At 42.6% G+C, this 14,262-nt stretch overlaps 1 protein-coding gene across 1 annotated transcript in view; it reads left to right on the forward strand.

The window, feature by feature from the left end:
- Positions 1–9,878, forward strand: part of LOC117444125 (dynein heavy chain domain-containing protein 1) — a gene marked incomplete at its 3' end in the record, with an annotated part of 69,447 nt that extends 59,569 nt beyond the window's left edge. The window contains exons 35-37 of the mRNA XM_034079821.1: positions 4,568–4,666; positions 5,724–5,900; positions 9,700–9,878. Of these exons, the coding sequence (XP_033935712.1) occupies positions 4,568–4,666; positions 5,724–5,900; positions 9,700–9,878 (455 nt within the window). The remainder of the gene's footprint in view (positions 1–4,567; positions 4,667–5,723; positions 5,901–9,699) is intronic.
- Between the last annotated feature and the right edge of the window lie 4,384 nt (positions 9,879–14,262).

Genomic DNA, 14,262 nt, shown 5'->3' on the forward strand with positions numbered 1-14,262 from the left:
GCTATAAAGGAACTACAGCACGGTCACATGACTTCACGTCACCACCGCTAAGCTAAAGGTGGCTAATGTTGGGCTATAAAGGAACTACAGCACGGTCACATGACTTCACGTCACCACCGCTAAGCTAAAGGTGGCTAATGTTGGGCTATAAAGGAACTACAGCACGGTCACATGACTTCACGTCACCACCGCTAAGCTAAAGGAGGCTAATGTTGGGCTATAAAGGAACTACAGCACGGTCACATGACTTCACGTCACCACCGCTAAGCTAAAGGAGGTTAATGTTGGGCTATAAAGGAACTACAGCACGGTCACATGACTTCACGTCACCACCGCTAAGCTAAAGGAGGCTAATGTTGGGCTATAAAGGAACTATCGCACGGTCACATGACTTCACGTCACCACTGCTAAGCTAAAGGAGGCTAATGTTGGGCTATAAAGGAACTACAGCACGGTCACATGACTTCACGTCACCACTGCTAAGCTAAAGGATGCTAATGTTGGGCTATAAAGGAACTACAGCACGGTCACATGACTTCACGTCACCACCGCTAAGCTAAAGGTGGCTAATGTTGGGCTATAAAGGAACTACAGCACGGTCACATGACTTCACGTCACCACCGCTAAGCTAAAGGTGGCTAATGTTGGGCTATAAAGGAACTACAGCACGGTCACATGACTTCACGTCACCACCGCTAAGCTAAAGGAGGCTAATGTTGGGCTATAAAGGAACTACAGCACGGTCACATGACTTCACGTCACCACCGCTAAGCTAAAGGAGGTTAATGTTGGGCTATAAAGGAACTACAGCACGGTCACATGACTTCACGTCACCACCGCTAAGCTAAAGGAGGCTAATGTTGGGCTATAAAGGAACTATAACACGGACACATGACTTCACGTCACCACTGCTAAGCTAAAGGAGGCTAATGTTGGGCTATAAAGGAACTATAACACGGTCACATGACTTCATCCCACCACCGCTAAGCTAAAGGCGGCTAATGTTGGGCTATAAAGGAACTACAGCACGGTCACATGACTTCACGTCACCACCGCTAAGCTAAAGGAGGCTAATGTTGGGCTATAAAGGAACTACAGCACGGTCACATGACTTCACGTCACCACCGCTAAGCTAAAGGAGGTTAATGATGGGCTATAAAGGAACTACAGCACGGTCACATGACTTCACGTCACCACCGCTAAGCTAAAGGTGGGTAATGTTGGGCTATAAAGGAACTACAGCACGGTCACATGACTTCACGTCACCACCGCTAAGCTAAAGGAGGCTAATGTTGGGCTATAAAGGAACTACAGCACGGTCACATGACTTCACGTCACCACCGCTAAGCTAAAGGTGGCTAATGTTGGGCTATAAAGGAACGACAGCACGGTCACATGACTTCACGTCACCACCGCTAAGCTAAAGGTGGCTAATGTTGGGCTATAAAGGAACTACAGCACGGTCACATGACTTCACGTCACCACCGCTAAGCTAAAGGTGGCTAATGTTGGGCTATAAAGGAACTACAGCACGGTCACATGACTTCACGTCACCACCGCTAAGCTAAAGGTGGCTAATGTTGGGCTATAAAGGAACTACAGCACGGTCACATGACTTCACGTCACCACCGCTAAGCTAAAGGTGGCTAATGTTGGGCTATAAAGAAACTACAGCACGGTCACATGACTTCACGTCACCACCGCTAAGCTAAAGGAGGCTAATGTTGGGCTATAAAGGAACTACAGCACGGACACATGACTTCACGTCACCACCGCTAAGCTAAAGGAGGCTAATGTTGGGCTATAAAGGAACTACAGCACGGACACATGACTTCATCCCACCACCGCTAAGCTAAAGGTGGCTAATGTTGGGCTATAAAGGAACTACAGCACGGACACATGACTTCATCCCACCACCGCTAAGCTAAAGGTGGCTAATGTTGGGCTATAAAGGAACTACAGCACGGACACATGACTTCACGTCACCACCGCTAAGCTAAAGGTGGCTAAACACAGACCTGATTGCAGGATAACAACCAAAAACACATTCAGAAAACCATTGACCTCCAGACCAGGGGACAGGAAGTGATGAAATGCATCTCATGAAAATGATCCTAGCTGTGAGTTGAGTTCGCTTCTTTTCGTCACCCTGCTGGCTACCAAATAAAAGTATCTCTAACTTCCTCGGTTTCTTTATTAACCCCTTTTTCTATGTGGTTTGCAAAATTAGCTCTGCACTAACAGCCAGTTGTGTAAGAGATTCAAGATTCAAAGATTAACAGGTTTTATTGCTGCTTAGAAAACCCAGGCGGTGCAGTGCAGGTGAAATGTTCTGTAACGCACGAGTCAACACGTTCCATGCTCTTCTGAGAAATCTGATGTACAAATTCACCTGTGGATTGAATGTTTCTCAACTCTGTCATTACGCTGCTCTCAGATCCGTGTCTCAGTGCGGCACGATGCCAGCTCTGTGGAAACATTGGTATAACGGCATTTTTAATTTATATGTGAGTGTTGTATGTCTTGTAATAATAGACCAAGAGTCTCTTTAAAGGAATGGTCCACTCATTAGATAATTAATCAAAACTTCAGTATTTAGTGAAACGTTATGTTTAAACCATACCCTGAAGAGATCAGCGATGTTCCCCGGTAAATAATGATTTTATAGCTCTTTTTTATCAAGACCTGTATATTCCGTCAGGCCGCCGCCATGTTTGCCATTTTCAGTAGTCACGTGATGGTCGTGACGTCATCCATGCGTTCACTTTGTCAACACACGGAAACATGGTGGAGTATTTCAGTTCGCACTCGTCAGCAGAGGAGTTTTGATGTTTTATCAGTATGACAATACGACACCCTCTGTCCTCAGACCCTCTGTCCTCAGACCCTCTGTCCTCAGACCCTCTGTCCTTAGACCCTCTGTCCTTAGACCCTCACATCGTACAAGGAAAAACTTCCAAAGAAAACCCCCAGTTTAAAGGGAACATGGGAGAAACCTCAGGGAGAGCAACAGAGGAGGGATCCCTCTCCCAGGACGGACAGACGTGCAATAGATGCCGTGTGTAAATTGAAGAGATAATACATTTGCAACATAGGTAGTCCAGATGTTTGGAAATGCATGTGTGTATAATAGGAAGATGATATAAGATACTATATGTATGCATGTAGTACCACCCTTGCTAGCGATTCCCTCTCTAGTTTAGCATACTCAGCTTCGTTGTCCCTGGCCATAGAATCACGATTTTATGGGGCCGGAAAAAACTGGGGGGAAATACACACTAGCCGGTACTACGCTATATGGAAAGGCCACCAAAAACGGTCCTGGCCTGGACGCTAAAGGACGTTAAAACGGGGCTAGCCGCTGCAATGGAAATGCGCCATAACATACCTTATTCTTACTCCGAGCACTACTTCTGCTCCTCCGTCGCTTCACACTTGCAGAGGGCGATTTCTCAACTGGCCGAACTGGTGTCCTGGTCGGTGATGACACCAGAAAGACCGATGGTACTGCATCTCCATTGAGTAATGGTTGTTCTTTAAATCCCATGTTATGTTTGATCATACTCTCAGAGTAGTCGTCCGGAAATGTGAAATGTTCGCTGCATACATGAGCCTGTGGATCTCTCGGTTCGGGCCGGCCACATTTCGCTAGCCACTGCCTCCGAATGTACTTCTTACGCTTACCTTTTGGCAACAGATGGAACCGAGCATTCCGTGGATTGTTCCTATCAGAATTATGGCAATATTTGGCGATACAGTGAGGCATATTTGAATAGAGAAACTACAGTAAATAACATGGAGATCAACGTGTCTTCGAAAACCAAACGCATGGATTACGTCACGTCCGGAAAATGGCGGCGCCCACAGTGTTGATGTTATTTCGGTAATTAATCAGTTTAAAATCACTGGTAATGTCATCGGATTAAAAAAAAAAAAAGAAAGACTGGCAGAGACTGGTCTGTTTTATCGGATGATAATTATTTAAAAATGAGTGTCATGAGCATACCATTCCTTTAAATGATGATGATGATGATGATGATGATGATGATGATGATGATGATGATGATTGTCATATGCTCAGCAGCTACAGTATAGAAATGGCAATGCAATTCTTCTGACCTGAGCTCCTCCAACAATGCAACATATATAATAACATACAAATAAGAAGGAGTCTATGTCCACGTAAATAAAATATGATACATACAAGAACAGAATATGAAATTAAATATTATACAGTAAGATGAAATGAAATACAGTTTATTGCAGTGATAACTATTGAAATAAATAAGTAGATTGCAAGATGACAAACAGATGAATGTTTATGGAGGCACTTCACAGAGCCTGTGGGATGCATCGTTCCCTGAGTCTGGTGGCTTCAGAAGAGGATACAGAGAGGACTTGTTCAAGCCTTGTTTACTGTCTCAGAGGAATGAGTTTTGAGTGAAATAAAGGACATAAAGGCTTTTTTCCTACTAAAGGTCTTCAGAGTTCAGTGATTGGAAATAAAACCCTGGATATTAATCACAGTTTTCCAGTCAAAGCAGTAAAGTAAGTGTGTGTTGTGCAGGAGAGAAGGCTTCCCTGGAGAAGGAGACGGAGTGTGAGACGGTGCTTTCTGCTGATGATCCTGATCTGATGCACAAACTGGACCGGGCTGCAGAGGAAGGTGAGTTCACCCACAGGCGGCCGTGAGGCTCAGGTTTGGGAAGGCTAAGTCACTTGTTTTACCTGACGCTGCCCGCCTCCGGCGTCTCTAGAAAATAGATCGACTCAGTGAAAGCACCGCCTGCTGACCAATCAGAGCTCAGTGTGCGGAGTTTAAATCTCTCAAGTCATATTACAGGAGAAAGGAAATACAGTTTAAACTGCAGCATGCAGAGAAGACGCCGACGTGTCGCACTTATCATTCATATCACACTGATATCACATCATCAATCAGATCATCGATCATATAATATCATATATCTCCTTATCTGAGTCAGCTGAGCCGTATCTGGCCGTGCAGCACTCTCAGCGTCACAGACTGGACGCAGAAGCATTATTTTAAGCAACACGTTAAGTTGAGGAAACACTCGAGTCAAATGTAATGAAAGTCAGATCGTGTCTTAGACGGGCCGTGACATCATGAAACTATACGCTTTCAAACACTCTGTAGTTTATTTTTATTTTATTTCTTTATCCCCATATTCTCCTTGCAGCAGCTCTGTGGCTCGTATCCTGGATTATATGTTTAAGTCATGGATGTTTAAAGCTCATATTTGTCTAATATTAGTTTACTTTTCATCAATGAAGTATGACGCTGCGCTGTCAGTACACTTGTCCCTGTTTGTGATTGGTCAAATGTAGCTAGCCCCGCCCCTTTCACGTGAACGCGCTCTCAGCTGGAGAGAGAAACCCTGGCTTGATTTACCGAGTTGACAACCAGCGTCATAGGACCGCTTAGCGAGATCTCGTTTGTTAGGGTTAGTTAAGATGACTCAAACATATCCAGGGTCTGTGGAACTGGCTTCGTAGCACACAGGTGGCTAGCAGCGCTAAGGTCAAAGACACAAACATTAAACATTATATTTTTATTTTACCAGGATTCAGTGACAAAAATATTTGTGAAGGCTTAGCCTCCCCTAGCCTACAGCACCTGCCGCCCCTGAGTTAATCTATAAACACACATTACAATATGAGTGTTTCTGTTCTGCTGAAACTCACGCTAACCGATTGTTCTGCAGGTCTGAGAGTCCTGGTAACTCACGTTGAGCGATTGACTCCCACTCCTCGGTTCCTGGAGAGATTATCCCGTCCTGCTGGATGTTTCCTCCCAGGATTAGAGCACCTTGTTCAGCCCCCTCACCCTGAGTTCTGCCTCCTGCTCAGCACCGACCTGCCTGCACACCTGCTGCACACAGGTAAGAAGGGTTTAACATGAGCGCTGCAGTGACGAGTCCTAAAACCAGGAAGTGAGTCAGCATGTCTCCACTTCCTGTTCCTGGTCTCTGAGCCAATGGGAGCTCTCCGTAGGGTTCTGGAAACTATCTGAACTAAGGTCTGAGGTTGAGACGCGTTGAAGAGACGGGTCACGTTTTGTTCCACGACATTAAACCATCAGCAGTGACCCCACTGTGATCTCTGAAGAGGTGACGTGTCTGAGAAACGATGGTTGTTAGCAAGTGGCTGAACAGGACTACAGAAGTCGTGGAGGCCGTTGTACGTCATTACGCCGAACACGTGAACACTCCTCTGAGTTAGCTTCTGTTCTGCTTGAAAGCCAGTCCCTGCCTCCTGCAGAGTGTTCAGACAAACGCTTCAACTCGTTCCATCTAGAATCTGTGTTTGAATCTGGATCTGAAGTCGGCGTGACGTTGAAGTCGTGCTGCTGGACTCGCCTGGAGCTCCTTTGTAGCATCACGTTAGCATGTAGCTTCTGGACATTAGAGTTATGATTCAACATTATAAAAGTAGACATGTGGAGATGATCCGGCTGAACAAAACGAGCATTTATCAAACAGGTTCCTTTTCCACAGACCTTATTTCTAGCTCTGTTCCTAAATCCTCTGGAGAGATCCCATTGGCTCTGAGACCAGGGAACAGGAAGTGGAGAGGTCCCATTGGCTCTGAGACCAGGGAACAGGAAGTGGAGAGGTCCCATTGGCTCTGAGACCAGGGAACAGGAAGTGGAGAGGTCCCATTGGCTCTGAGACCAGGGAACAGGAAGTGGAGAGGTCCCATTGGCTCTGAGACCAGGGAACAGGAAGTGGAGAGGTCCCATTGGCTCTGAGACCAGGGAACAGGAAGTGGAGAGGTCCCATTGACTCTCAGACCAGGGAACAGGAAGTGGAGAGGTCCCATTGGCTCTGAGACCAGGGAACAGGAAGTGGAGAGATCCCATTGGCTCTGAGACCAGGGAACAGGAAGTGGAGAGGTCCCATTGGCTCTGAGACCAGGGAACATGAAGTGGAGAAATCCCATTGGCTCTGAGACCAGGGAACTGGTAGTGGAGAAATCCCATTGGCTCTGAGACCAGGGAACAGGAAGTGGAGAAATCTCATTGGCTCTGAGACGAGGGAACTGGTAGTGGAGAAATCCCATTGGCTCTGAGACCAGGGAACTGGTAGTGGAGAAATCCCATTGGCTCTGAGACCAGGGAACAGGAAGTGGAGAGGTCCCATTGGCTCTGAGACCAGGGAACAGGAAGTGGAGAGATCCCATTGGCTCTGAGACCAGGGAACAGGAAGTGGAGAAATCCCATTGGCTCTGAGACCAGGGAACAGGAAGTGGAGAGATCCCATTGGCTCTGAGACCAGGGAACATGAAGTGGAGAGATCCCATTGGCTCTGAGACCAGGGAACAGGAAGTGGAGAAATGCTTCCAGGTTTTAGGACTCGTCGCTGCACCACTCTATTTGGTCTCAGCACTTTGGCTCGACCAACAATCGTTTATAAATGTGCTATATAAATAAAACTTGATTTGATTTGATAGCAACAGTACAGGGGAGGTCTCTGTGAGAGTCGCTTACTTTACGTTTTCTTGCAAAAATCTATGCAAGACTTTCAAATTCATCCGTCATCATAGTTTGATAAATGTTCAGCTGTGTGTCTCAATAATTGACTGGTATAATAAAAAACATTTCACAATTAATAACGTTACCGTTGCTGATTATTTGGGAAACGGCTCATCTGCGATACTGACGTCCTCAACAGTGGTATCTGGAAATGGCCGAGCGATAGAAGCTTGGAATTAAGATTCACAAAAACCTGTTTGAAAGATGCACATGTTAGGATTTGTTACAATGTTAACATGTTAAGGTTTCAACCCCTGCTTTTCATTTGTTTCTAAATTAAACGGATATTTTTTTTAACATTGGATTGCTTTTTATATTTACGTTTTCAAAATGTTTTTGCGGAATTTTTTTCTACATTTACAAGTGGATTGTCCATCTGCTGTCCAACCTTCATTACAAGTATCCTGGTCTTTGGATCATGACAGCATTTTTACTTTCTCTGTGTCGTAATGTTCCCATTTTCCACCTTACACATGTTCCTGCAGTGTCTCGCCTTGCCTCTACATTTAATTAATTCATGAATGATTTACTCCATTTGCTAATACTTGAATGAGGTAAGAAGGAGATATTTTTTAAACTTATTGCAGAGGGGTGGGAATCACCAGGCGATACGATTTTATCACGATACTTAAAGGTCACCTATCATGCTATGTTTAGGCAATAGCATAGGTCTCAGATATATACAAATATATAAACAACATGTCTATGAAGTGTTTTGCTCAAAATACCAAACAGATCATTCTAGCCATGCCTCATATCCCTCTATTTCACTTCCTGTTTCTAAAGTGCTGATTTGGGAATAAAGCTTTAAAGAGGGGGGGTCTGAGCTCATGCGGGACCCGGCAGCTACCGTCTAAACTAAATGCTGCCGTGATGAAACTCCATATCATGGATCATCAAGGATCTGAAACAGTCTGGAGCTCAAAGGCTTTCTCTCTTGCCGGTTATATCACATGGTGAGTTCCTTTCTACTTCCTGCTTCTTCACACACATGCTCTCCAGCACAGGTTAGCTCTGAGTGTTAGCGATGCTAATGTGAACACCGACCATATTACGTCCAAAACAGTCGGGCAACGTTTCTGATTGGCCCGTGGGTCCACATTTCAGATATTACGTCATATCGGACGCACATCTGGATCAGCTCCGTTGTTCCCCGTTTTTAGAGATTTGGGTACGGAGGAAAAGAGAGAGGGTTTTATTCTCTGACGCTGCGTGAGTTCCCCGACACACCGGGGACACATAGTGATGTATAAAAGACATAAAAAAGTGCATTTGGCATGATAGGTCCCCTTTAAGCAACGGTACGATAGTATTGCGATTCTACGATATGCTAAGTATTGCGATACGATATATTGCGATATTGCAAATAACATGGTTCATATCCATGTCCGTCTTCCCTTCCTGGTTAAAACATGTATTTGCAATATGAATAGTTTATGTAAATAACCCAATGTGTGTTCTTTGAACCTGAAAAAGAGACGTTTTTGTTACTTTCATTGTAATTGTTTACATGTCTTAACTTAACTTCCTGTTTTATTTAGACATGCTTTTATCTTGAAGGTGACTTTGCGCTGTTAGCAGGAAGTTACTGCTCTGGAGAAAAATAACGGAGATAAAGTACAGACATTAACAGAGATATCAACATTTAAATATATTTGGTGATATCAAAAGATAAAGTTTACATTTCAGTGTTAGCAAGAGGCTCAAGGTCAGTGTGAACTGTAATATAAACATGTGCTTTGTGTCTTAATTAGTTTATATGCTGTATTATAACTTTGCTAACTATTTGAAGTTCACTTGTTGAATGGTATTTTAAAGTAATGCTCATATGGATGAAGCTTAAATGTATTTGTTGTTTTGTGTCTTTGTGTAGCTCTTACGTTGGTTTTTGGAGTTTTCAATAAATTAGAACGTGTCAAGTGTACGACCTTCTGTCGGAGGGATATGCTACAGCTTATATCATAAAATATCCATACTTGGCTTCCGTGTATCGATACAATGTAGCCATGCAAAGTATTGCGGTACTATCCTGTATCGATTATTTCCCCCACCCCTACTATTATATAAGAAATCTAAAATCACAATCTGAATGTTTTGAAAGCCTCATCTGGAGGAAGTGTCTCAGGTTCCCTTTGTGTTTCCTGCAGAGATCCATCCCTCCGTCCTCTCCCTGGTCGCTGTGCTCGACCTCTCTCTGAGTGCAGCTGAGATCCAGCAGCTGATGCTGACTCAGCTGCTGCAGAACGAGAGGAAGAAAGTGCTGAGTCGGCACTCACAGCTGCAGAGTGACAAACAGCTGCTGGAGCACACGCTGATCTCAGAGCAGGTGAGCAGAGAAACACGTACTGTACTGTCAACAAGTCATACAACAAGTCATACAACAAGTCATACAACAAGGCATTCAACAAGTCATACAACAAGTCATACAACAAGTCATACAACAAGTCATACAAGTCATACAACAAGTCATACAAGTCATACAACAAGTCATACAACAAGTCATACAACAAGTCATTCAACAAGTCATACAACAAGTCATACAACAAGTCATTCAACAAGTCATTCAACAAGTCATTCAACAAGTCATACAACAAGTCATTCAACAAGTCATACAACAAGTCATTCAACAAGTCATTCAACAAGTCATACAACAAGTCATACAACAAGTCATTCAACAAGTCATTCAACAAGTCATTCAACAAGTCATTCAACAAGTCATTCCACAAGTCATACAACAAGTCATTCAACAAGTCATTCAACAAGTCATACAACACGTCATTCAACAAGTCATTCAACAAGTCATTCAACAAGTCATACAACAAGTCATTCAACACGTCATTCAACACGTCATTCAACACGTCATTCAACAAGTCATTCAACAAGTCATTCAACAAGTCACTCAACAAGTCACACAACACGTCACTCAACAAGTCACTCAACAAGTCATTCAACAAGTCACTCAACAAGTCACTCAACACGTCACTCAACACGTCATTCAACAAGTCATTCAACAAGTCACTCAACAAGTCACACAACAAGTCACAAAACAAGTCACTCAACACGTCACTCAACAAGTCACTCAACACGTCACACAACAAGTCACTCAACAAGTCACTCAACACGTCACACAACAAGTCACACAACAAGTCATTCAACAAGTCATTCAACACGTCATACAACACGTCATTCAACAAGTCATTCAACAAGTCATTCAACAAGTCATTCAACAAGTCATTCAACAAGTCATTCAACACGTCATTCAACAACTCATTCAACAAGTCATACAACAAGTCATTCAACAAGTCATTCAACAAGTCATACAACAAGTCATACAACACGTCATTCAACAAGTCATTCAACACGTCATTCAACAAGTCACTCAACACGTCACTCAACACGTCACTCAACAAGTCACTCAACACGTCACTCAACACGTCACTCAACAAGTCACTCAACACGTCATTCAACAAGTCATTCAACACGTCATTCAACAAGTCATTCAACAAGTCATACAACAAGTCATACAACACGTCATTCAACAAGTCATTCAACACGTCATTCAACAAGTCATTCAACAAGTCATTCAACAAGTCACTCAACAAGTCATTCAACAAGTCATTCAACAAGTCATTCAACAAGTCACTCAACACGTCATTCAACAAGTCACACAACAAGTCATACAACACGTCATTCAACAAGTCATTCAACACGTCATTCAACAAGTCATTCAACAAGTCATACAACAAGTCATACAACACGTCATTCAACAAGTCATTCAACACGTCATTCAACAAGTCATTCAACAAGTCATTCAACAAGTCATTCAACACGTCATTCAACACGTCATTCAACAAGTCATTCAACAAGTCATTCAACAAGTCACACAACAAGTCACTCAACAAGTCACTCAACACGTCACTCAACAAGTCACACAACAAGTCACTCAACAAGTCATTCAACAAGTCACTCAACACGTCACTCAACAAGTCACTCAACACGTCATTCAACAAGTCATTCAACAAGTCATTCAACAAGTCATTCAACAAGTCACTCAACAAGTCACTCAACAAGTCATTCAACACGTCATTCAACACGTCATTCAACAAGTCATTCAACAAGTCATACAACAAGTCATTCAACAAGTCATACAACAAGTCATACAACACGTCATTCAACAAGTCATTCAACACGTCATTCAACAAGTCATTCAACAAGTCATTCAACACGTCATTCAACAAGTCACTCAACACGTCATTCAACAAGTCATACAACAAGTCATTCAACAAGTCATTCAACAAGTCACTCAACACGTCATTCAACAAGTCATTCAACACGTCATTCAACAAGTCATTCAACAAGTCATTCAACACGTCATTCAACAAGTCACTCAACACGTCACTCAACAAGTCACACAACAAGTCACTCAACAAGTCACTCAACAAGTCACTCAACAAGTCATTCAACAAGTCATTCAACAAGTCATTCCACAAGTCATACAACAAGTCATTCAACAAGTCATTCAACAAGTCATACAACACGTCATTCAACAAGTCATTCAACAAGTCATTCAACAAGTCATACAACAAGTCATTCAACACGTCATTCAACACGTCATTCAACACGTCATTCAACAAGTCATTCAACAAGTCATTCAACAAGTCACTCAACAAGTCACACAACACGTCACTCAACAAGTCACTCAACAAGTCATTCAACAAGTCACTCAACAAGTCACTCAACACGTCACTCAACACGTCATTCAACAAGTCATTCAACAAGTCACTCAACAAGTCACACAACAAGTCACTCAACAAGTCACTCAACACGTCACTCAACAAGTCACTCAACACGTCACACAACAAGTCACTCAACAAGTCACTCAACACGTCACACAACAAGTCACACAACAAGTCACTCAACAAGTCATTCAACACGTCATACAACACGTCATTCAACAAGTCATTCAACAAGTCATTCAACAAGTCATTCAACAAGTCATTCAACAAGTCATTCAACACGTCATTCAACAACTCATTCAACAAGTCATACAACAAGTCATTCAACAAGTCATTCAACAAGTCATACAACAAGTCATACAACACGTCATTCAACAAGTCATTCAACACGTCATTCAACAAGTCACTCAACACGTCACTCAACACGTCACTCAACAAGTCACTCAACACGTCATTCAACAAGTCATTCAACAAGTCATTCAACAAGTCATACAACAAGTCATACAACACGTCATTCAACAAGTCATTCAACACGTCATTCAACAAGTCATTCAACAAGTCATTCAACAAGTCACTCAACACGTCATTCAACAAGTCATACAACAAGTCATACAACACGTCATTCAACAAGTCATTCAACACGTCATTCAACAAGTCATTCAACAAGTCATACAACAAGTCATACAACACGTCATTCAACAAGTCATTCAACACGTCATTCAACAAGTCATTCAACACGTCATTCAACACGTCATTCAACAAGTCATTCAACAAGTCATTCAACAAGTCATTCAACAAGTCACACAACAAGTCACTCAACAAGTCACTCAACACGTCACTCAACAAGTCACACAACAAGTCACTCAACAAGTCATTCAACAAGTCACTCAACACGTCACTCAACAAGTCATTCAACACGTCATTCAACAAGTCATTCAACAAGTCATTCAACAAGTCATTCAACAAGTCACTCAACAAGTCATTCAACAAGTCATTCAACACGTCATTCAACACGTCATTCAACAAGTCATTCAACAAGTCATACAACAAGTCATTCAACAAGTCATACAACAAGTCATACAACACGTCATTCAACACGTCATTCAACACGTCATTCAACAAGTCATTCAACAAGTCATTCAACACGTCATTCAACAAGTCACTCAACACGTCATTCAACAAGTCATACAACAAGTCATTCAACAAGTCATTCAACAAGTCACTCAACACGTCATTCAACAAGTCATTCAACACGTCATTCAACAAGTCATTCAACAAGTCATTCAACACGTCATTCAACAAGTCACTCAACACGTCACTCAACAAGTCACACAACAAGTCACTCAACAAGTCATTCAACAAGTCATTCAACACGTCATTCAACAAGTCATTCAACACGTCATTCAACAAGTCATTCAACACGTCATTCAACAAGTCACTCAACACGTCACTCAACAAGTCATTCAACACGTCATTCAACAAGTCATTCAACAAGTCATTCAACAAGTCATTCAACACATCATACAAGTCATTCAACAAGTCATTCAACAAGTCATACAACAAGTCATTCAACAAGTCATTCAACAAGTCATTCAACACGTCATTCAACACGTCATTCAACACGTCATTCAACAAGTCACTCAACAAGTCACACAACAAGTCACTCAACAAGTCACTCAACAAGTCATTCAACACGTCATTCAACACGTCATACAACAAGTCATTCAACAAGTCACTCAACATGTCACACAACAAGTCACACAACAAGTCACTCAACAAGTCACTCAACAAGTCACTCAACAAGTCACTCAACACGTCACACAACACGTCATACAACAAGTCATTCAACAAGTCACACAACAAGTCACTCAACAAGTCACTCAACAAGTCATTCAACACGTCATTCAACAAGTCACTCAACAAGTCACACAACAAGTCACACAACAAGTCACTCAACAAGTCACTCAACAAGCC

The sequence above is a fragment of the Pseudochaenichthys georgianus genome, unplaced genomic scaffold, assembly GCF_902827115.2.
Source record: "Pseudochaenichthys georgianus unplaced genomic scaffold, fPseGeo1.2 scaffold_738_arrow_ctg1, whole genome shotgun sequence".
Lineage (NCBI taxonomy): Eukaryota > Metazoa > Chordata > Actinopteri > Perciformes > Channichthyidae > Pseudochaenichthys > Pseudochaenichthys georgianus.